We start from the raw sequence: 26,308 nt of genomic DNA on the forward strand, positions 1-26,308 counted from the left end.
ATTTAGCGATTTTTGGTATGTGGTCAGATGGGATTACTTGATTTTAGTCTATTTAGCGATTTTTGGTATGTGGTCAGATGGGATTACTTGATTTTAGTCTATTTAGCGATTTTTGGTATGTGGTCAGATGAGATTACTTGATTTTAGTCTATTTCGCGATTTTTCTTCTGACAACAGTTATCGATTTTGAGATGTGGCTAGAAGATTGTGAACCTTCGTCAATTTCAAATTATTTTTATTGTCTTGCTAATGGTGGTACCATGAGATATGATCATTTTCATCACAATGGCTTTATGGGTCAGAGGGTTCTTATTTGTAACCATAACCGTCCCTTTGTATATGAGGGTGTTACTCAGGGATGGCTTGGGATACGAGTTCAGAGGTTGTTGTTATTATAAATGTCCTGTTTTGGGAGTTTTTCTATCTCCTTCAAAATTCTGTGTCTTTTGGCTCTAGTTTAACAATCTTTCTGTACGAATTTTATTCCTCGTAAAGAACTGTAACACACGCTACCCCAGCCATAAATCATCTCCGGGCGGTATTACTCTGTCGAATAGTCAGGAATTCGCCATAAACCAAATGTATAGGTACTATAAATGTAGCAGCACTGTATTAGGAAATGCAAATCGTTTTTATAAAATGCGATTATTTTCTGTGCATTTTTGACCTTTGAATTATTTTCTTTTTGTTATTTACAGAATTGGTTGAGAGGTTTATTAAACGGTTTAAAAAGCTTGCAGAACGATGCAAGAAAAGGTGTGACGGGAAGATTCCCAGACTTGAAAATGGACTGCGGCTTCAAAAGGTAGAGCAGAGCTCACAATGTGTCGGCCAGAACATCCCATTCGAAAAGTAGTAGCTTATTTATTATTTTCTTGTTAAATAATAAAATTTTAGAAGATGAAAATAAAGATTCTGATTTTGATACTTGTGATCATTTGTGAAATTTTACGCTTAAACTATTAGATATTTTCATTGCATTCCGTTAGTTTGAATTTTGCCTTATGCATCTACAAGGTTTCATTAATTATTAAACACCTATAGTCTGTATCCACCAATCCGTGTTGCATTGATTAATTAATGATAATAAAAAACTAAACTTTAATCTGGATGGTGTATGTTTCTCATAAACGTTTCTTTTTCACAAACTTCACAGCTCATGCAGTTTAGTAGTGGAAAGTTTTGTACTACCTGAAACTAACAAGCAACGTGCAATACGACCTTTTCAGAAATTACATATCTATATGAGTCGTCTAGGTGGTAACAAGCATCACTAACGAATTCTGATTAAAACCTTAAAATTGAAAATTTAAGTATTTCTAGTGACTTTGATCTAGAGAACATATAATTCAAACTGTAACCCTTCTGTGTATTTTATATGCTAAATTTAATGTAATCGTTTTAATAGATTCTAAATCTATTAATGCAATAAGACACACGATTATAATTGTGAATGGCCACATTCAACTACTGCAGTAAAGGGATGTAAAATTAACAATTTTTATCATTAGTTAAGAAATTAATCTTGCAAATAGAGGGCATGTTTTCAATATTAAGTTGTAAGTTCTGAGATGTAGAATTGAAACTTGTTGAGTAATGAAAATATATGTTTGGGTATGATAAGGTGTCATTATGACTTAGTGTAAAAATGCTTCACTCACCAAAACGAAATATTCTGGGATATAGAAGGGTTTGGGTTAAACGTTGCGTTTGTAGGTTGAAAGTTAATGAGCAACACCCACAACGTTCATAGGACACTTCACAAGTTCCCATGTGTCTGGGTTTGGGTTAAACGTTGTGTGTGTAGGTTGAAAGTTAATGAGCAGCACCTACAACATTCATAGGACACTTCACAAGTTCCCATGTGTCTTCTTGATAAATCATACACAGCTTCCTGTCCATCATTTCACCGTTATCTGTATATGTAGAAACAAAATGTTAAATGTTTACTGCCAATACCAATTTATTTCTATCAGCTCCAACACACGAATATTATAACTTAGAGATCTATAAATGATACACAGCTACATCCCAGTGTATTCTGTGTAATAGTAGGCAAATACATATTAACTGCATTTGTCGCATTTGTGTAGGTGTTTCATGTACCCAAATAAGAAAATCTGGTAAAAATGGAAAATCTTCACACTGAAGCATTCGTTTCGATAGAAACTATCAGAAAGTCAAAGTTCAGGACCAATGATATTACCGAAAAAAAGTTGGATGCCTTTCTGACACACTCTCATCATCTTGGTTTCCTTTTCTTCAATTGGTTTGTATTTTTGATAACAAACATAATAATAAAAAATTTTCATTGTGGTAAACGATTTGAAAACAATCCCTATGTGATAGAAAAAAGTGAATATTATTTTCGAAATCTGCGTAGATGAATCATGGAAAATCTGTTATTGAAACCAAAACAACTTTTATGAAGTTTAAATTCGCAGTGTTAAAATTAACATTGATGTCAAACGAATATTCATCCTCATTCATCCCGATTTTTTGTTTGAAATCTACGTTATTTAGTCTCAAAACTACGTGTTGTGGCCCTTATTTTATGTATTGCGCCTGGAGCATCTCGTTTCAATGACAGTAATCAGCCATCATGTTGATGTTCCACCTTCCCTGATATCTCCTTTCCATTTCCCTGATGTCTTGATGAAACCTTTCCCCTTGTTCTTCGCTGACGGCACCCAGATTGTCAGGGAAATAGTCAATATGTGAGTGTAAGAAATGAACTTTAAAGCTCATATTACAACCCAAATCTTTGAATTTAACGAACATGTTATATTTTCGTAATTTGGGTACTGTTGTTTCTAAAAAAAAATTGTTAATAACAATTTTTGAAGGCAATCCAAGCTTCTTTTTCAACTTTCTTCATTGTCCTTTCGAACTGCTCATCCAAAGCCAAGTTCCTAATCTGAGACCCAACAAAAATCCCTTTTTTAAGTTTCGCTTCTGAAGAAGCTGGGAATTGCCCACATAGATACTTGAAACAGTTGTCATCTTTGTCTAAGACCTTTACAAACTGCTTCACCAAGCCCAGTTTTATGTGAAGTGGAGGTAATAGGACTTTCTTTGTGTAAATCAAACTTTCACATTCAATATTTTTCGATCATGGTATCAGGCTGACTCTGCGTGGCCATTGCTTCTTTATTCAGTGCTGATTTCGTGCTTTGATGTCCCATTCACACAAAAAACATGGAACTTTGTATAACCGGATTGTTGACCCAATAACATACAAAGGACTTTTAAGTCTCCACAAAGTAGCCAACCATGTTCTTTGTATTTGACCTGATTAAGAGTTCGAGATTTTCGTACGTTTCCTTCAAGTGAACCGAATGAGCAATAGGAACAGATGCATATATATTACCATTGTGAAGGAGAACACCTTTTGGACTTCTTTTGGAGGAATCAATGAACAATCGCCCCCCACTTGGTTCATAGACTGCAGCTCCTAGCATTGGTATTAATTCAGCAATATTGTTGCAATAAGCCAGTGAATCTTCTTACGAAAAGTATGGTATAAACTCTTTCTCACGATTATTAAAACCAAACAACTTTTATGAAGTTAAATTCGCAGGCCGTGTAATGTGAAGAGAGAGAATCATTTAGTATGCTATTATAAATATTTAATTTGTTTGCTTGTAGTATAAGCATAAAGCTACACAATTGGCTATCTGTACTTTGCCTACCACGGGTATCGAAACCCGGTTTCTAGCGTTGTAAGTTTGCAGACATACTGATGTGCCCCTAGGGGCTATAAATGTTCAAACTGTAATAAAGAAAACACAAAATATTAATGTTTGTTATATTAAGATATTTGTTTATTATTAAATAGATGGAAAGAGAACTAAAAATATAAAATAAAATTGACCATAATGATAATACAGAACTAATACTGTATTAAGAATTATAGAGAATGAAATAGCATAGCATGATACAACTTGACAATCATGTTCGGACAGGATCAACAACATTCCCTGGTAGTTTGCTCACGAACCACATAATAGAACGTCAACTTGCACAACTGACTGCACCACTATTGACGATCCATATCTTTGACTATCCATATAGGTGATCTCATCAACCCTAGTTGCAATCTGTGGAACTAGCCACCATCTAGGGGCAAAGTTGGAGACTATCCACCCTCTACTAACATTATATTAAACTATGGTATAATAGATCACGTGACTTTCCGACTCAAAGGATGTATATACTTGGTTGTAGCCTTTGATCTCTCCTCCCAGTCGTATCATCAGGTGGAAATATCCTTTGAAACAGGCTAGAAACCATAACTACTTAGGTTATGTTTTTAATCTAAACGTTTATAGAGTATTATATTGCTGATTGTTTAGATGGAGGTTAGATGTAGCACGATAAGCGTGATTAACATCTGGAACTTGAGCAATACATAACACGAGTTAGACTAAAGTAAACAATCATTTGATATATCTAGCAAGTTTATTAACTAGTTCGTCTGTTACTGGCAGACAGTTAATTCAGTTTTGAGAACACCGAGCTTGCGTTTTGATAAAGATATATTGATACAAGAAATACTGTAGATACGAGGAAATTATCCAGTACGTGACAGTTTAGCACTATTTATGAAATTAAAGCTATTGCTTGGCGAAAATTAGACTATTACATGTAGTTTGTTGAACTTATAGTCAGAGAAATAAAGTGGACTGGATTTTGCATCCTTTTTATACGTGAATTGCCCATGCATCATGTGGAGTACAGAAGCTTCCCAAAGCTGGAGTGGCTGTAACTTTATGACTATTTGCTGTTCACATAAATCCATCTTCTTGTCTCATTTCTCGAGTCAATTTCCAGATTTCATTACCAGATAGATCGAATAACCATAGTCATAGAATCAGTATCAGTCAACATGTCACAAGGCTTTTCGCCAATAAATCAATTGACTCGTGTACTGTTTCCTATAGTGTACACCTTATATCAATTGGGGCAGATGAAGTATCCCATCTTTCGGATATAGTCTCCTTTGTTTATTAATAATGGTTGTTTCTTCATAGTCTCATATTTAATGTCCGTGTTTTTCACACTTACAGTAACTTCCTCTTCCTGTCATATTTTGGAAGTAATTTTAATTTCCAATATAACCTTGTCTATATTTCCTGCAATATGCTACTTTAGTTGTAGTTGAAACACTTTCTGCTCCGTGGTTTACGTCTTCCATTCTAAGTAAACATTTGTCTAATTAATCCTTTGACTTCTAGACGTCTATTAGAATGAGTTGATGTTTTCACACTATTTTATTTGATAATCCCATCATTCTTGGGTGTCCTTTGTTTTGATCATCTGCAATTTTACTTTATTCAATTTACATTACCAACTACACATCCTCCTATAAAAATGTACACTTACTCTGAGTGTAATCTTCAAGTCCTCACAAGTCATGTGTTAAGGAATCCATCATGCCACATGAAACATATGATATTATCTTGTACTTCATCTTTTACTTTATTGTTGTCCTTGTCCTTTTCTACTTCTTTAATTTTGTTAATATAATCCTTCAAGTAATTATCCGGATTGTTGCGCATCACGCCGCCAGAAGGCGCCATCTACGTGTCGACCTCAGGCAAAGGGGGAGAAAAGGGGTAGAGACAATGATGTCACCATATACAATTACGTCATAGTTTCACACAGTGTCACCAGAGGGTACATTGCTAGGATAGGGAAAAAAAATGGAGAGAACGTTGCTAGGCGTGACGTGCTGATAGTGTTACTTTAGGACACCTACTGTTTCACTTTCACAAGTCAACGAGAGAACTATTATAATATACATATTATCCAATATTTGAATGAGGCAATTATTATAACCAATAATTTACTTTAAGTACTTTTATTGTCCTGAAAAGGACGTTTATTTTGCTGTGACTAAATATATTAAACGAATGACTTACTGTTTATCTATACATTTTCTATAAATCATTCACTTGAAGACTAAAATTTCTTCTTTGGTTTGGTTTGTTCTGAATTTCGCGCAAAGCTGCATGAGGGCTAGCTTTCCCCAATTTAGCAGTGAATGACTAATAAGAAAGTAGCTAGTCATCACCACCAACTCTCGGGCTACTCCTTTACCATAGTCATAGCTTAATATGCTATCATATGTACTTAACAAAACTTCAGGTACTACAAGCACCATAGTCTATAAATTTATTGGATTAGCTTTCTTACAAATTATGTTCATTCCAGCTCAGTAATTAAGATCGTATATAGTTTATAAATGATAATGAACAACTAGTGTCAAAACTTCAGTTTAATTATCTCGTGTTATAATTCCCATAGACTCAAAATATATAACTAACAGATAGGAAACAATGTTTCTGTAACAACTAAAATCAGTGTTGCTATATATCAAACGATTTATCACGAAGAGGAAGCCAACTGTAATACATGGTCGCTATCTATGTATTTATATTATACTTAATGTTGAAAATAAATGGTTCAAACTCTACATAATCATATGTTTTCTACATAAATTTAATACTCATCATACTTTAACCAGAGATTTTCTATGTCACTGAACTTTACATAGTGATACAAAACATTAATTGTGTATTCACGATATTTGACGGGACATTTCATTTAGCATACAATTATTGTATACTTTCTATTCAATTAGACTCCATAAACTGATTATTCACGTTTTTAAATAAACTGTCGTCCCTCATACTGGAACATCTAAGTTTATAAAGTAAATGATTAACTTTCATACAATTTTTTTGTACACTATGTTCATATTACTACTTCAGTTAGAGTTATATTTTTCATTGGTGTAACAATATGTGAAAACAAATTGAATTAACATGAGACTTTGTGCTAAAGACATCTCTCTAAATAAATGAATAAATGGATTTAGAAGGCACAACAGTTTCTATTGTGGTAGATGTTGCATGTGATATTTCAGTGGAATAAATTCCAAGTCCTCGGAAGATGGTATGCTAGGAGAATGGTTATATAATTTATTCTAAAATTATTTATAATATACTTTAGAAAAATCGTGTATTATTCAGGCCAAAGCAAAACTATTACAGGTACTATCTGGAGTCATTTGGAAGTAAATAGGGTTATGGTTACTCTGATATATCCAATAATACATTAGGTTTGAGGTGAGATGCGTGAGAGCATGATTTACTCTAGCTAGGTTAAAGATATCTTGTGAACCGTTCATGTAGATATGTATTGGGCGTTATTATTAAGGATAAGTAGGTTATTATTATTATTTATAATGGAAAGAGAAGTTTGATACCATTATTGTTATTTGTTCTGCAGTTGAAATATTGATGTTTTGAATTGAGATAACCTAGAATAATTCCGTGAGATTTTAAGTTTAGGACTGATTGGATGAAAGCAGCACCAGGTTTAGTTACAGGGGAAATATAATACGCTAAAATAGTATAATAACTGGGAAGTCTGAAACATGATGCTTGCATAAAATAAACCTGTATAAAGTAGAACTTGAGTTGCCTAGAGGGAGAATTTTGATATTTTTCCTGTATAATCCAGCAATACCTCGACTTTCTGGAGATTTAGGCTTGGACAGAATGTTATTGTTGGGGAGGAAGAAATTATGATTAATATGGTTTCATTTATAGTAATAATATTGGCATTAGTTCGTTGGTGAAGTTCTGTGAATTCAGATTTCTTGTAAAAACACGTGCTTATTTGTTGTAAAATTTGCCCATGCTGAATCTTAGCATGGTTGATTACCAGGTCATTGTTGGTGCAGGCGAAATTATTCCAGATAGGAACAGATACTGAGTAAAAAAAAATACAAACTATCTTCTTCATGAATCAACAACTGTTCTTTTATGCGTATGTGTTATGTAGGTCACATTGGGGTGAAAGGGGAAGTATGTTTAACGTGTTTGTGCCATAGAGTTAAATTTTATAATTTGTAAATCTACGAACTAAGACTATTGATATAGAAAAGTTTTAACACTATAACCTCAAAAACAAATACACTCGTATTCCATAACAACGGTTGATTTCATTTTAAACTTAAAATTCGTTTATTCCGACTATATTTTTCAAAGCTTTAGATACAAAAATCAACAATCCTAAAGTTGCTCGTGCATTTCTAGTCATGCAGGTACCACAAAGCGGTTTTAATGTAAGAAAGATCACGCATAACAAGACGTCGCTACTGAATGAAACAGCGACTTTATCAAAAAGTAATAATTCAATAACAATAAAAAAATAGGTGAACATTTTGTTTATAATTCATTTTATAAATGTACCAACAGATGGCGATAATACCAAATGATGTGCTTTAAAGTTATAGCGGAGTGAGTATTTTGTTTATAAAGTCAAAGATCTTCGTACAAATTTGACTTGTATACTGAAGGAAAAAAGAAACTTAAACAAAAATTAAAATTCATGTATGTATATTATATTATATTTCAGAATGTAGCATTTCATATACAATTGTTGCTGAATTAGTGGAAACGTTTTATCATAGTAAGTTTGCAATAAAAATGTACTTCCAGGATGTAAACAATTTCCATAAGATTTCATCTCACAGATAAGATGATCTAACAAACTAAAAGTCGTATTTTTAAAATATTCCTTCGTATTTATACCAGCTAAGGTATTTTGACCAAATGTATCTGAATAAAGTTTTACCCATGATTATATTGCAGAAATACACCCTGTGTTATTTTTAGTGCACTTAGCTTTATTTATTGATGCCACAAAACGACAGCGCAATCGCTTTCACCTTCAAAAGTAAATAAGGTTGAATACATGTAAATATACAATTTAGTTTGTGATTAGCAGTTGTACCAGAAATATAACATATTGGAAATATTTTGCAAAAACAACCAGCGATGTGGGAGAGATAATATTTATAATAAAATTATGACGAATACACACGTAAATCCGACACATCGAATTTGTTTGCCAACTTTTCAGCCAACCACAGTAGTTTGAATTTACTATTGACCAGCTGTATTGCAACGCAAGAAATGGCTTTTAGAAACTGAACCCAAGCAACAAGCTATAATAATGTTATTCGGGTACAAGCTCATGTGATATTATTATAGCACGTTTAACGTTTGATTAAACAATTACCACAATAAGTTTATAGGATATGAGATAGGACTGATATTAGCAGTAACTGAAGCTCCCTCACTCTTATAACAACGATTTTCCATTGGATATTTTATAATAACAGCTTCACCTTCCTATTTTAGTTTTTACAGATCAAATAAGTGATCATATGACTAATTTCTGAGTATTAATGTGCTTTGCTGCCCTCTACAATCAGAAATAGTTATTAGGAATGTCTTTATCCTAATTAAAATTCTTTGTTTGCTTTTTACAAGTTGCAGATGCCTACCCCGACAGATAACTTGAGAAAATGTATCATATACATTTCATAATAAAGTATTGATTAATTAAATATCTATATTTAACTTAATTTAAAGAAACTACACATAATTAATACGAAACAAACTTTCATGTTATCATTATTGTTGTAAAAGAACGCTTTGATGGTTAATTGCAATTTTAATCGCAAGATGACAGAAGAGCAAAGCATTAGTGCCAGGAAAGCTTGGCTGTTTCTGAGTGACAAGGTTTTTTACGTAAGTTTTGTATGCTTCATGCTTATTTATGCTACAAATAATTTTTTTTTACAGGCCACTTTCTGCATAAGTTATGGATTCATTTGTTATACAGTTAGCGTTACCGCGACAGACTAAGAACGCGTAAGTTTCTTATTTTTGAAAAAAAAATTCTCTACATAAATCCTTCAAGTTTCTTTTTATCAGCTCATATGTTTGTAGGTGTATCTTGCTATTCAAGTACATTAATAAAATACACTTAAATAGAAAATATGTTATTCACAGGGATGCTATGTAAAATGTTCTAGCAGCCCACTGTATTTTTCCTGAGAACTGATGTTTTTGAATCTTTATGATATATTTTAATGGTCAAATCTAATTAGTATAAAGTAAAGTATAAATTAGGCTATATAACTTTATGTAAACGTATTTTTATACGTTGATTTTTATAATCTCTATACAGATATTTCCAATTCAAATAGTTCGTTATTACTTTCGGCTAAGGCAAATAGCCATTTTGTAGCTTGGCGCGAATATTAGAGACCAGGTACTTATTTTGACACTTGAGATGTAGAGAGGCAGAGAGACCGTGAGAGAGTAAAGACGTACATTTCTTTGGCTAATATAGGTAATGGGGTAAGTTCTGGTAATGGGTGAGTGTTTATATTTTATAAAAGTAAAGAAGTCATAAATGTTCGGATGATATGTGAAATTATTGGAATAAAGTATTTCAAAAAGTAAGGTTATGTCGTCTGTTTGCTTTTGTGGATTTTGGTATTCGTGGATGAAGTCTGTAAAGGTGTTTCTGACTGTTTCTATGATAGGGTTAAATATAGAGAGTGATTGTCTTATTATTTGTTTCCATTTGATTGTTGTTCTGATTTATTTTGCTTGTTATTTGGTGAACGTACAGCTGCTGCATAGGTATATGTTTGTGAGATCTGAGTAGTTGAAGTTGTTGGTTTTTATAATTGTGTTGGCAGTAGTGGTGTTTTTCTTTATTGGTCTTTTGTGTGTTTGTGTTGGTTTGTACGTTATGTATTTTGTGTTTGATGTCCTTATATGTGGGACAACCTTTGTAGTTTGCCGTGTTTTTTGTTTGCAATTACATTATAGAGGGTTTTTTACATTCTGAGATATGATGGTCTCCACTACAGCCCACCCATCGTGGGAGAGAGTTACAAGTTGCTGCGAAGTATCCGTAACGTTGACAGTTGTAACGTTGCGTTACGACTACAGCGGGTGTTTCAGCTTCTTCCACTTGAAATCTCTTGATACCAGAAAATAATAGCGCTTGATATTATACTCTGGATATCTTGTGTGTGTCCTGTTACTAGGTTTGTTTGTTTTTGTGTTCTTTTTTATATGATTCTTTCTACTTTTGTGAAATAAATATCGTTTTCTGTAAGTCTTTTTGTATTTTTTCGATTTCAATACTGTAATAAATACCATTGATATCAAAAGCTTTCATGTTTGGTTTGGTTCGTGGTAAGTAATGTGTGATGTGTCCTGGTTTGAAGGCATTTCGAGGCCGTTCATTGAGAAGACTGTTTAGGTTAGCCGCTTCAGAATGTCTCACTAAGACACCGCCCTTAGCAAGACGTTTGATTCACGCTATTTTTTTTTTCGGTTTGCATCTTCTGATTTCAGTTACTAGTTGTGGTTCTTTGTATGACCCTGATATGCCTTAAATGATTATTGCGTGTTTTGGTGGTTATATAGGTATTCTTTTATCTTGTGTTTCTTTTTTTTTTTGCTCTGTGTTTTGTGATAATTTTCGTTACTAAAGTGAAGCCGCCTATTTCTGTATGTGTTTCCCGTGTTTAAAAATTTTGAGTGTGTGTTTCAGCATCCATAGTGGTACTGTTATTTTGTGTGTGTGTTTGTAGTTTGGGGTTGTTTTTATTCAATTTTAATTTCTTGTACAGTATTGACATTGGTCATCTCGTGCTAGTACTTGCTTCACTATCTTTGGTACTTGTTTCTGAATTGTCTTTTTTTGTTTGGCGATACTTTACATTCTTCTCTTGTATTTGCTAAAACGTGTGATGTATTTTTTAGCAAGTAGTATTAAGAAGTTTAATTAAGGGCTTATCTTTAGTCGGTGTTTAAAAACACCCATACCAGACTTACCCAGATGTCGTTAAGAGGAAGAGGCCTTAGGAGTACTATAAAGTTTTTACTGCATATCGTTGAATGTAAGCGTCTCGGTCTTCTCTGTAACTCACAGAAGCGACTGTGTGTGTAGAGATGTTATATGGCTGTTGTGAATGGGTTTTCAGCCTAGGCAGATCACCTGTACTTCTGTAATGAGCCGGTAGGCGGGTCCCCCTTTACTTCTGTAATCAGCCGGTAAAGTTGTAAGTCAAACTCACCACCGAACCGATGGATATGTATTATTGTTTGTTGTAATTACTTAACGTAACGGTTGGAAGTAGTTTTTAGAAAGTATTAAATGTGTATTTATAGGGTATTTATGTGAAATGCGCGCTTCATAAATTAATCTAGCGAAAAGTTATGATTTACCAGGGAAAAGTTTGCGAAGTGTTTTTCACAACCAATGAATCAAAGTGGTAATGAATGCTATTGTATTATACTCATGGACATGGCCTTAAAGAGGGGAAAAGGAACAGTGTTTAAAAATAACGTTTTTAGCCCTGTTTTCGAGAATTAGTCGTTAGAACTTGTCAGTTTAAAAGAGAAACGGTAAAGGAGTGATGAGAGGTTGCACCTGACCCTCCCAGGTTGCGATTAACAACAACAAATTAACCAAATATCGATACATATAGACTACTACCACTTGAGATTTGCTGTTCACTATTTTGGAAAATTTGGCTGCCAGTTTAAAGCATTATTAAGTTGCTAAACATATTGAGCACTTTGAATTGAACATGGGACATTGGTAAGTTTATGGAGATATAACGCTTAATTCTGTAGTTCGATTTCCATTGTATAGCCAGGCACTAAAAAGTAACAATAAAACCCAACAAAATTGTTGCCTTGTTCAAAAACTCATTAAAAATACAAATTGGGGGACTGGGAAAAGTCTTCCTAATCTCCATGCTAAACGACAACCTGTTAGCACACTCTATAAGTTATTTTTTAAGCGCAAAGGTATGCAATGGGCTATTTTCTCTGTGCCCATGGCAGATATAGAACTCTGATATTTAACGTTATATGCCTGAAAATTCATCGCTAAACTCCTGACAAGATTACCCTGCTCATCGTGGCCTCGTGTTTGTTAAGGCCGGCGCTGATCAACATTTTGTTTTGCATCTACAGATGTTCTCCTAGGATTTGTTGCAGATATGAAGTGGATGACTGTTTTTGCCCAACCGTCGGTTTTCTGTTGTTGTTGGTGGCGGTGTTGAGCACGAAGTAACACAATGGACTATCTGTGTTGTGCTCACCACGGGTATCGGAGCCCGATTTTTAGTGTTATAAGCTTTCAGACTTATCGCTGAGCCACTGAGAGGCCAATCAGTTTGTACTGACTTTGTTTCTGCTTTACAATTGTAATATAAACACGAAAAAATTAACATAATTACATCTGTATAATAATATTCAGTGTTTGTATGTCACGTAACTCCTAAACCGCTAGTGTACTGACTTATAAGTGATACCAAACCAATCGTCTTAGCCTCGAGGTTTGCACAAAGGTAAAATTGTTCACACCACCCCGTGGGGAACCCGGAACATCCCGAAAACCTCTTCTCCTAAACTACTGGGCTCATCAATTTCTAAATGGTGCTAAATCGGTTCCGATGTGTGCAGAAAGTTAAAACTTTTCACCCAACCCCTTACGGAATCCGGGTATTTCACGAAAACAGTTTTACGAGGATTCCCCGAAAGCGGAGTCAGATGTAGCATTGATTTACATTAGGACACGTTAATAAGTAGAACTTTTAATTATCATTCGTTAAAGAAATTAAATTTTCATTATAGAGGCAATGATCATTAAACTGAAAAAAGGCAAAGTAGGATTTCAAGCATTAAACCTGCGTTATAGCGGTCCTGTAAATGTGGGCCATAGGCCCACGGGTTTGTTAGTACAGTAACTATGAAGCAAACGTTAGTTTAATGAAACTGAATTGATCATGCAATTGCTTACAGCTATATGACGAGTCAAGTTGGATTATTGTGATAATATATGTTTGTTTTTAGATATATAATCAACCAAGTATTATCTTTAATAATTAATTACGCAATAAGTTATGGATATCTCTATAGGAAAGAATGTGTTGTTTGTAAACCAATTAAACAGCTTGCGCAGCCACATACACTGCGGTAGAGCTTTATTTCAGTGATTATACACTATAATCTAACGTACTGACATATTAAATAATGTCAGGTCAACACAACACACTCATACGTTTTCTTATTAAATATCAACATACCTCGAGTAAGCTTATGAGATAATGAAAAAATAGTTACAGAAACTGAATGTGTCTTTTTATATTGATAAAATTTCGTTAACAGCGACATTAATATAATACGATTTATTTTAACGTATATAGGTTATGTATAAGATAAAATAGGTAAGAGTTATCAAAGATAAATATAGGTCTGAATATTATCATTCATGTTGCCATGACAATATATCTCAATTTATAACTATATAATCTATAAAGTACAGTTAAGGATACATAAAAGACATTAGAAATGTTTGAAATTCGGCAGTCTCTGGATTATATGTTCGATATGCTTAGTTTCACTACATACAGAAACTAAGTAGTTTCAGGGTTATATGTTAGATGTGGAGTTCAACTACACATTGTAAATGTGTAATCTCCACGCAGGTTACATGTTTAGTTTCACTACTTACAGGAACTGAGTAATCTGTGGATTACACGTTAGATGTACTTGGCTTTATTATATGTTGGAAATGTATAGTTTTTTCATACATTAGATGCTACATGTGTTTAGTTTCACCATATACTGGAACTGAGTGACCCGTGGATTACACGTTAGATATATTTGGCTTTATTATGTAGTGGAATTGTATAGTTTCTTTATAGACTACACGTTACATGTGTTAATTTTACTACATACAGAAATTGGATAATCTATGGGTTACATGTCAGATGTGTTTACTTTCACTATAGAAACAGAAACTGAATGGATTATGTGCTAGAAGTGATTCCACAACGTGTTTGGTGTATGGATCGCATAATAGCCTGACAAAGTAATGAAAACAATGTTCGTTTTGTTTTCCACCCCTAGCAAGTAAAATTGACATGGATACCTAAGAAAGTGATAGGTGATTCGCCATGTTAAGATATCGATCCTATTGAAGCTTACCCAGAAGAAATGAAATATTCACTTTGTGCATTTCTGGATAGAAAACTGGAACAAATTCATACATAAATTATGTATAATATCTTTTTTCTCGAGAGCAGCGTGGGTTTGTAGCTCCTGGCGTAGAAAAGGAAGAAGCGTGGTGAAGCTCTATGTCTGTGGTGAAGCTCTACACCTGGTTTGACTGCCCAACTTTATCCCAGTACGTTTTTGAATTAAAAGCATTCATCGATTAGAAAATACTACATTCAAATCAACTTGGTTATCTCGTTAATCAAAAGCATCTTCTGTTGAAGGACTTTTTTTGCCAATAAAACAGATCTAGTCAATGAGTAAAAGTGATTATTATAGAATTCATGTGTTTAGTCTCACAAAATAATGAAAACATGAAGCCGCTGAATCACATATTAGACATGTTTATTTTCAAATTCTGAACATACATATAGTCTCTAGATCACATATTTATGCAGTCAGTTTGAAAAAAGTTGTTGTTTTTCCTGTAGAACACATTTTCTATGTAATTAATTTAAAATATATGAGGAATAGTTATTTTTCCTGTAGAACACATTTTCTGTGTAATTAATCTAAAATATATGAAGAATAGTTATTTTTTCCTGTTGAACAATTTTTCTGTGTGTAGTTAATCTAAAATATATGAAGAATAGTTATTTTTCCGTTGAACACATTTTCTATGTAATTAATCTAAAATATATGAAGAATAGTTATTTTTTCCTGTTGAACATTTTTTCTGTGTGTAGTTAATCTAAAATATATGAGGAATAGTTATTTTTCCTGTAGAACACATTTTCTGTGTAATTAATCTAAAATATATGAGGAATAGTTATTTTTCCTGTTGAACACATTTTCATGTGTAATTAATCTAAAATATATGAGGAATAGTTATTTTTCCTGTTGAACACATTTACATGTGTAATTAATCTAAAATATATGAAGAATAGTTATTTTCCTGTTGAATACATTTTCTGTGTAATTAATCTAAAATATATGAAGAATAGTTATTTTTCCTGTTGAACACATTTTCTGTGTAATTAATCTAAAATATATGAAGAATAGTTATTTTTCCTGCTGGCTAAACGGTAAGCATGAGAACTTGTAAACGCTACAATTCAGGGTCGGGCACAGTGCAGGTAGCCCATTGCGCAGCTTTTTATTTAAACAAAGCAATCATCGCAATGTTTATGTACTTAGGATATATGTAGTCAAACTCATAAATCTTAAATTGCCTATAGATTGCAAGAATTATGGATTCGTCCTACGTGTACGTGTGTGTAATACACTTTTCTTGATGTTATATTTGGTGTAAATTACTCACTGATCGTATGAGTAGTGGATGTAGATTACGCATTGTTAGCATCACAGGGTGTTCGAAATGTCTGGAACCATTGATGATTCGCAGCTTTTCTTAATTTCAGATACGTGGCTGATTATGGCGCTGTTAAAGTATGACAAGGTCCAGTTAATCCTGCTGTTAATCCAAACTTATTTCGAATTACAAGGACAGCATGTGTAACACATTCTGTAAAATTCATTAGTTTCAGACTTTTCTATATATATTTAGTATTAATTATACGTTGGTTACGAGTAGTGGAGGTGGATCACACATTATTAATCAATATAGTGGTAATTACACGTTAGTCGTTGATATAGTTAGTGGTGGTTAGATGTTGACTACATGTGTTGTGGTGTGGGTTGGTCACACGTTACGTGCACAAGTACTCGCTGTGGATTACATATTAGTGGCACTGTTCTTTGTGTGGGTTACACGTTGGCTGTACATGTGGTTGGATTAGATTACACATTGGGTTTATGTGTACTTGACATAAGTCCAACATTGGTAATACCGTACTTGATGCTTAATGCGAGTTACACGACGATGATTTGATAGTAAATATATATATGCCCTGAATTACATTTTATGCTATGTTTGTAATTTGTGCGAATTACATAGTGGTGCCTGATTTCTTATTCTGAGCGGAATAAATCTTTATGATCTATCCATTTCGTATAAGTTTTGGTTGATTGTTTGTTTACCCTGTTTCGTTCTTGTAAGTCATGCTCCTGAAAATAGAGAACTGAAGTTCAAAACAGGTTCCATCGCTTGTTGGAGTCGTTAGCATCGTAAAAATAACACTGAAGCGAAAGGCAACTCCCGTATTGAAAAAGGATCTGGTTTTTCGAAAGTAAAAACTATAAACTTTCGAATTACAGAGTTTCGGCAACGTGACTCTCAGGAGGAGCAGTCTCTATCCGAGAAATAATGGACATGAGACTAGCTGAACTGGACCTTCTGCTGCACGTGGTTATGCTGGACACGTTCAGCTCGTTTTCCTTTATTCTTTGTATGTGCTGGCTCGTGTTTTTTATGGGTTTGGGACCAAATGGAAACGTCCTGCTATTTTGTTTATTAAAACATTTGTTTTCATAGGTAGAGGTAATCGGCGGAGAAAGAAATATGTTATCATAATCTAAAGGAGTTTGAATGTTTCTCTCAATATCGGCCAAAATTGGGGTTAGTTTCAACAAACCAGATGCCAGTTCGCCTACGTTAAAGTCTTGTGCTGTAGAATTATGGACTTTGGGAGTCTCATCATCTTGATTTTCAGAAGCGTTTGTTTCTGATCCGCCCACTTTCTTCCTGCCCATTGCTTTAAAAACATCATCGTTCTTAAATCTGTCAGAGTTAAAAATGTCATTTGTACTGTAAAAAGTAATTTAACATTGATCTTAAGAGACAAGCCATAACTTTCCTTCTTTTTTTTTTTGGTATGTTTGTTCTGAATGAATTACAATTCCATAAAGTCACCTTAACAAACACTTATAAGCCGAGAAATAAATAAGAAACTGATATGGAAAATTACAAATTTAAGATAATATAATAACACTTTACATTCTAAATAAATACACATGAAATCAGTGTGTCCCGTTGATTTGCAGACGAACATCAAGGAACGTTTAATTTATATTATAAAATGCAACGCCTGATAGGACATTACTAAAAACAACGTTTTTATTAGTGTGAAAGAAAAAGAAGCACCTGTTAGATAAAAGAAATATTTCTAGATAATGGTTTAAGGAAGAAGAAAGGGCTATTAAGGTTGAAAACTAGGTAAAAATGCTTACAAGTTTTTGTGAGAAACATTAGTAAGATGCTGAATTTGGAAAATATGATCTTAGGCTTCAATTCGAATAATGATAAGTATATTAGTTGCGTCAAACAAATAAGATTCTTAAAATATAATATTAATAAGAATTCCAATAATTTGTAAACAAGTAAATGGATTAATAAATAAACTTAGTATTCCAAAATAAAAAGGGGAATTTCTAAAACTATATAAAATTTACATAAAAGTATATTAAACTATATGAAAGAAAGATTTTGCGAAACTAAAATTACCAATTCACTATCAAATGCTAAACCTAAACGATGCAATAATTATCAACTATTATACAGGTCAAAAAACTAAAGTGCAAAGAGTAAGGTTTTATATTTCAAAAAACTTACCCGTGATTGTCCTCACTGTAGCAGTAATAAAAAATAATCATAATTCATCAATAAAACTTAACCTTATAGAAGTATTTCAAATATGATGAACAAAAACTATCAGTTTTCTCTCCTTTACACAATATTAACAGCAGTTGAGTAAGAGAACGACGTTAATAGGAAATTATTTTCATTGTTTCTTCAGGAGCTGCTTAAGGTTAAATCCGTAGAAAATAAGTGAAATTTGCACGCATTTTGTAATTTCTGGATAATAAACCAAAAAGGATAACTTGTGTCAGATTTAAGCATTACATACCAGATGGGCATCCTCTATGGATATAGCTAATCTTAGCCTAAGGTCAACTTTCCTATCAAAACTAACGTTATATCCAGATAAAACTCCGAATGTCAGCCTAACTCCAGGATAGAATGGAAAATAATTTCCTTTCAACTGTAGCAATCAGGATATTAATTACTGGTTAATACAAACATTTTAATAGTTCTAGAGAGTCTTCATTTGTTTTCATAAAAGCGTTAGCTAGAAAGATAATTTCAATAGTTTATTTCGTTTTAAAGTCACTGAGAAAAAGCTATTTGTCTAGTTTATAACTAACTATACATCTTGCTCTAACATATTAAAGTTGGCTAGTAGATATCGCTTTCCAACAAAGTGATCATAAATTTCCAAGACTTGCTAGTTATATCTATCAACGACAGGGTTCTCTTGTGCTTCTGGTTAGCTGAGTCATGTGTGTTTATACAAAACGATTAGAAAGAAAACATCATATTCAAAATTATTATATCTTAGAAACTATTTGGCCTAATGAAATAAATTTCCTCCAGAGACACACTGAGAGTTATTAGTTTAATTCGGGAATGTTTTGACGTGATGAAATGATGTTCAAAACCATGTTATTCTCCATACCTACATTGATTTTCTCGCAAAATTAGAAAGGCTGTTATTTTCCTTCTTTCTTTCCCTCCCTCTTCACAATATAATATCGGCGAAAATGCGTGGCAATTTGCACAATATTCCGAAGATCAATTAAAAGAAAGATGATGCTTGCAGTAGCTTTATTCAGGGGTAGGCCTGATATTCTGATTGAGAATGTTGGAAAGTATATGGAACACCTTCCGTGACAATTTTGGAGACACTCTACTATATCTGACTTTTTGCTACTAAAAGTAATGCTCCTCAGTGTGTTTCTGGTGAAATTAATTCCACTAAAACAAGTAATTTTAAGATATAATAATCTAAACATGGAGCTTTCTTTAGAATCACTCTGTATTTCCATTGCCAAAACTTGTTTTATTTTGACAATTTGTTCGTCAGCAGCTGCATCATCTTCTTGATTCAATATCTGTATACGTTTGAAGAATTACAAAAAAACTGTCAATGAAAATAAATTTACCATCGTATGAAGTTCCAACAGCAAACAAGATGTTATAGTAAAATAAATCTGTCAATTACAAAATACCAATTTAAACTAAACTCAAACTCATCACAAATATAAATTCTTATTGTTGTATTTCATATATTAAATAACTTTTGTAGCAGTGCTTCTCAACCAGCTTATCGGTTTGTGGGATTTCACAAATAACAATAAGTGCAAATCGTAATAGTATTATGTTGTACTTGTATTGTAGCGGTCCGCGAAAGTTTAGGAAGGCAGCTATAGCCGATCCCTGGTATCGAAAATATTACGAAACTGTTTTAGTTGTCTATTTACTTTAGAATATTTTAGTTCGCGTTCTTAACTACTACTACTACATAAGTATTTTATGTTTTGATTACATTATTTAAAAAAAACATTTTCAGACATGGACTTTATTCTTTGATTAATAAATAAACTTGGATGAATTAGAGAAAATTAAACATTCTATGGCAACGTACATGTTTCAGTTGCAGAATGATTTAATTTGTGCTGAATCAAAGTATTTGATATCAACTGTATCATTTTATAAACCAAAGTTATAGAACAATAAAAAACGAAGAGGAATGGTAAGGTCCTTACAGACTGAAATAACATTAGGAAAATCAGGTGACATCCCACACTGAGAACGAAAATCAATAAAAAAACTATGCACGAAGAACCAGCTTCACTTTACTCAAAGCGCACTGCAGGATCTCACTAATCACATTTTTTTTTATTCAAATTCTTCTTGTTTCCACTTTCACTGGAAATTTTTTATAACATAAATACAAATACAAACCTGAGTTCTGTTTTTGTTGTTGTTTTTTCATTTTCTCCTGCCTCTAAATTGAGGGCACACATGATCAGTGTGCAATAATTACCTTTTGTCTCACCAGATGGAGTTCATACGTTATCAATCTTTGAATATCTACTATATAGATAGATTGTTTAAACTTGGTTATATTTCCTACGTTCAGCGGGGATACTTGTACAACCTTTCTTTCAAATAAAACATATGAAATTTAATCGCTTCCTTGAACTTTGCCGTCTTTCTTCGAAATGTACTTACCAGAAAAATGGTTGAAAAGAAATACTTATAAAACAGATGGTTCAAAAACAGTTTAAAAGACTGCCACTGTTAAGTTATATAATTTGGTGATACAGTTCATCTGTTTTCAGTTTAGTATTTTTTATTTAAATGTTTGATTTTCCACTTTTCTTTCCTCTGTAATTTTAATGTACCAAACCTCTCCCTTTACTGTTATTTATTTGTTTTATATTAAAGGCTTAGATCTGACATGTTCATATGTTTATTGTGAGGGAAAATAGATATGGTTTAACACATCGGAAGTGATTGCCCTAATATATATATATATATGTTTAGTGATTATAAACTTTATATACTGTGACACGCAAAATCATCTTATTTTAGTTTTTGCAATTAAAGTTTTATTTCTAAAGTTAATTAAAATGCATAAGAAATCCTTCTATCTATAAACATATAAACATCAGACTTGTGTAAAATCATGGTATACCTACAAGTTTATTTTATGATAATCAGCTGAAGACAACTTAAACCTATTTTTCTTCCCATTTTTTGACATGATTTACATATTCTAATACTTATGATTTGTTTTGATAATGGAACCTACCCGTCCACCTCTGGAGGTACTGGTACCTCTTTCTCGAAGCCGGTCTTTCCACAGAGCCAGAATGTGGGTTGTTTTCCTCTTCCCTAGAGTTGTAAAAAATAAATGAAAGTAATGCGTTTTACAAAACTATCCCTCAAATAAATTTCATTTCCATAAAATTATAATCTCTCTTACTGTCTGATCAATGTTAGTAGCAATACAAATCATTACACTGGATTCCTCCCCATGGCTCAAGGTGAGCTTGAGGATTGGTAAGGTTAAAATGAAGGTTCGATCCCTATGGGGTATAGTACAGATAGCTTATCGTGTGGCTTTGTGTTTAACATCAAACAAACAAATTACATGAAATATAAACGTATGTAATCAAACACACAGATGCGACTAATTTTGACGAAAGGTCATGCCCGCAACTCATAATAAATAATAAGGTTACTTTCATTACTACTGAAGCATATCACACAAACGTACAAATTCTGAGATAACACGACACGAATTTAATACTCGTGAAAAGTCAAATAAATAGATTTATACATGAGTTACTTAGGGAAAGGAAGAAATCTTCTGATAATCAGAAATGTCTGTCTTGCATATTTTTGTTGTTAGCCTACAAACAACGGATAAAAAAAGTGCAATAAACTTAAGTACAATGTCTTGTTAACAATGTTTTTAAAGCTTGTTTATTTGTCGATTGGCATACAAAGCTGCATGAGGTGCTTGCTCTAACCGTTCCTAGTTTTGAAGTAGTAGACTAGAGAGGAGTTAGCCGACAGGGCTGAAGCGACGTATTTTGCCGCCCTATACAAACGCTGACTGTGCCGCTCGTCCCCCAACAAATTTTCTGCGAATCACCTGTGGACAGGCAGCAGAAGTGTGAAGTTCTAGCTGTATGCTTTACCGTAGAATACCGATTCTGCCTGACGAGGAAGCTTTCGTTCGGCCAGAGAGCATCTGGTGATCAAAACAAATTTTTAGACATTCATTGTTGTTAGCTCCAAGAACCTGCCACCACCGGTCGCGCCGGCCCTGACCACCAACTCTTGGGCTACTGTTGTTAGAATGAATAGTTGGATTTGACTGTCACTTTTGGCAGTAACAGGACACGCTCGGAAATGCTTATAAGTCTGACTTTTTGTCTAATACGAAATTACAAATACAACAAACGACAATAGAATGATTGGACGTAGTTTGGACACAAATCAGTAAAACAAGAAATAACGAGTTCTGATTTGTTTTGAATTTCGCACAAAGCTACACGAGGGCTATCTGCGCTACCCGTCCCTAATTTAGCAGTGTAAGACTAAATGGAAGACAGCTCGTCATCACCATCCACCGCCACCTCTTGGGCTACTCTTTTACCAACGAATAGTGGGATTGACTGTCACATTATGAAACCCCTACGGCTGAAAGAGCGAGCATATTTGGTGGGACGGGGATTCGAACCCGAGACCCTTAGATTATGAGTCAAGCGCTCTAACCACCTGACCATGGCGGTCAGATTATCATTTTCTGATTTTTAAATCGTACAGAGTATTTCACTGCGTATAGGGGTGAAATGTAATATATTAGTTAGCTCTAACCACCTGACCATGGTGGTCAGATTATCATTTTCTGACTTTTAAATCGTACAGAGTATTTCACTGCGTATACGGGTGAAACGTAATATATTAGTTAGCTCTAACCACCGGACCATGGTGGTCAGATTATCATTTTCTGACTTTTAAATCGTACAGAGTATTTCACTGCGTATACGGGTGAAACGTAATATATTAGTTAGCTCTAAGAAATTGATTAACAGCTTGTTGTTTGAAGATATGAAATAAACTTTTATTCTTGACCTCCTTTTGCTCCCCAATGGCACAGCGGTAAGTCTGTGGACTTATAACTCTAGAAACTGGGTTTCGATACTTGTGGTGGAAACAGCACGGATAGCTCATTGTGTTGCTTTACAGTTAACAACAGACAACCAGAGGCCTCCTTTCAAGAAACTAGAAGATGTTAGTTTCAAGCCTTTCATCTCTTATCATTGCACATCCAATCTTATCAAAATAAAATTTTAACATTTCAGTTAAATCTGATACGTTTTATGTTATAATAATTCATTTTGCTGCAATTCGTAAAGTTAGAAACTTGCTCGGGGCTGTACAAGCAATGATGCAGTTGCAGTTTAGCCCTTTCCCTCGACTCATCAATAATTCATTATCTTGTTGCCAGTAGCGAGTAATGTTTGATTAATAAAGGTGGTTGGGAACTAAGAACATCAAACTGTTTGTTTATATATATAAGGTAGAGGGCAGCATTAGCATTGCAGACCCCAATATCAGCACAATAAATACATTATATTATAAATAAAAAGTCCCTGATTCAACCAGACCGCATATAATATTTCTAGCCTCCGCATCGTCAAGCCAAACACTGAAAAGAACTGGAGCAGATACTATGGTGTATTTTTTTTGGGGGGGAGGGGGTTGATAGATGGAGAAAGGTTTTACTAAACTGTGTCTGAGGTCATGGTGTTATTATAATACAATATCTCATGAAGCTAGTAATCATTTTGACCTTTAAGCACACCCAGTGCTAAGGTTCCACATATCTCGAATGACAGATGCTAGAAACATCAGATTCTAAGCTTACTTGCAAGTGTTAAACAGCGGTATGTCTGTGGACTTACAACTCTAGAAACCGGGTTTCGATACCCGTGATGGTCAGAGTACAGATAGCCCATTGTGTAGCTTTGTGTTTAACTACAGACAAATACTTGCAAGTGTATGGTAGAGAAATGCTCGACGTGCTGTTAGTACAGCAGATATGAAGCGATCATGACGGGATATCAGTTGCAGAGAAAGCAAGCAGTAAAAGAGGCCAGAAAATAAATATAAAATATATCTTCGATGTATGATTCTTTCAAGTGTGAGAAAAAGAGTAAAAAGTTTTTAAACACTTCTAAACTCCATAGTGAAAACAGCGATCTGTGATTAACATTTTTAAAGGTATAAATTTTGTAGAGTATAAGTTTTGACACTTAACTCCCAACCCACTGACACAGAGATACAATACAATAAGAATATCTTAGGTTCGAGGGCTACTTATCAATCTTATCATCCATATGAACTAGTATTCTGAAATTAAGGAGCTTCAGGTGTTGGCCGAAGCAAACAACTTTTCTAAAACAACAAATTTAAGCTCATCGTCATCAGATCATATAAATCGAATCATAATAAGCTGTTCAGAAATTTTAACGAGTCGTTGGAACATTTCCTTACATAAATCACTACATGCCTTGTACTTCTACGTCTCATTAAAACGGGACTAGAAATAGGCTTAAAAACAAATAGGATAGAAAATAAAAACCTCTAATATGTGCGTAAAAAAACAAAAAGAAAACGAAAAACGAATTATTACTGACACATTGAAAAATCGACTTTTTAGTAAACAAAGTTAGCTGTTTTTAATTTGAATTATTGGTCAGTTGTTAGCGTTACAAAATGCAAACAAGGCATAATAAAATGAAAGGTTTTTGAAAATAGGCTTAGCTCTCAAGGCTTGTTTCATGACTGTACATCATGAATGAATAGAAAAAGAACAAAGTCGGATTTTATCATTCATGTTTTGTTATAAAACTACAAAATGAAAACTTATGGTATAGATTTCAAATATGAAAAAAAAGCTAATTTTATCATCTATGAAAGTAGTATTGTACTTCACTGCTAGCTTACCACTAAAGTTGATATCATGGAAACACTGTGGTAATCGAATCAATAGTTCGTTTGAAATGAATATTAAAGCTAAATTTTGTCCCTAATCAACCCGCTTTATGGTATTATTAAGTATATCATGGCATGATCTTTACGGCGTAGACGATGACCGAGTACAGATTTTGCCAACGACCTTGCTGTAAATACAGATGTGAATGTTACCTAGAGAACAGTATCATACATATTAGGACGGAGAGGTCTCAATAGAGATGTAGCTGTTCGAAAACCGCTGGTGAAAGAGATAACCAAGTCAAAAAGTTGAAATGGGTATCAGACTACAGACAGGTGGAGACGTGTACTCTTTACAGATGAATCCAAGTTCGAACTGTTCAGCAACAATGAATGAAAGTTTGTTCGACGACAGAGAGGAGAACGGTATGTTAGTCAATGAAGCATGGTGGGGAAGAGGGGGTCAGTTCAAGTTGGGGCTGCATCTCAGTCAAAAGTGTCTGTGATCTACACAAAACTGATGAACAATTATAGGCAGATTCTGATCCATTGTGTCATTCTCTCAGGAACAAGATTAATCAGGTAGGGATCCATACAGCAGATGTGGTTGGATGATATTGTTACGTATCTGCTCGTTTGATAATTTCCGGTATAAATTCTTTCCGAGAAACTTCAGCGATACAAATCCTTTCTTAATTAAAACTAGTTTATTCTTTCTCGTTACAAACTTTGTAATACAATTAATTTCCACAGTCACTTTAACTTAAACACACGCTATAATTCACAACGATTCACGCACTTTACCTACGGTCACTACCGCTCACTTGACTCAATTATCTGTCTCCATCTCTCTATCTGCAGTTATATCTCCTATTTATTTGCCGGGCTTATATACAAAAATAGAGGGCGTCTGGCAAACACTAGAGTTGCCAGGAACAGTCATGATCCTTCTAGAAACTCATGACATATTACCAGCGTCACGTGACTTCCGCTGTCGTAACAATTTGTTACCGTAAATAGGTCAATTTGATACAGTCATGGCTTTGTTTGAACAATGTTCCGATTTGCGCATTCTTGATACTCTATTAGAAGGTCAAAAGGCGACTGAGCAACTTGGCTGAATTATTTCCATTACTGTTTATATAGATTT

General features: G+C 33.8%; 2 protein-coding genes across 7 annotated transcripts in view; one reads left to right on the plus strand and one right to left on the minus strand.

The window, feature by feature from the left end:
• LOC106463110 (chordin-like protein 1) overlaps positions 1 to 1,105 on the plus strand; it is a 61,850-nt gene extending 60,745 nt beyond the window's left edge. For all 5 annotated transcript variants that reach the window (XM_022390527.1, XM_022390526.1, XM_013923081.2 and 2 more), the window contains one exon: positions 699 to 1,105. In XM_022390527.1, the coding sequence (XP_022246235.1) occupies positions 699 to 856 (158 nt within the window). In that variant the 3' untranslated portion in view covers positions 857 to 1,105. The remainder of the gene's footprint in view (positions 1 to 698) is intronic.
• Positions 1,106 to 15,288: 14,183 nt separating this feature from the next.
• The window catches only part of LOC106463109 (retinal guanylyl cyclase 2-like), a 74,318-nt gene continuing 63,298 nt past the window's right edge, over positions 15,289 to 26,308 (minus strand). For both annotated transcript variants that reach the window (XM_022390529.1, XM_022390528.1), the window contains exons 17-19: positions 21,458 to 21,540; positions 18,412 to 18,426; positions 15,289 to 17,580 (exon numbers count right to left, since the gene is read on the minus strand). In XM_022390529.1, the coding sequence (XP_022246237.1) occupies positions 17,112 to 17,580; positions 18,412 to 18,426; positions 21,458 to 21,540 (567 nt within the window). In that variant the 3' untranslated portion in view covers positions 15,289 to 17,111. The remainder of the gene's footprint in view (positions 17,581 to 18,411; positions 18,427 to 21,457; positions 21,541 to 26,308) is intronic.

Source organism: Limulus polyphemus, unplaced genomic scaffold (assembly GCF_000517525.1).
Source record: "Limulus polyphemus unplaced genomic scaffold, Limulus_polyphemus-2.1.2 Scaffold1326, whole genome shotgun sequence".
Taxonomy (NCBI): domain Eukaryota; kingdom Metazoa; phylum Arthropoda; class Merostomata; order Xiphosura; family Limulidae; genus Limulus; species Limulus polyphemus.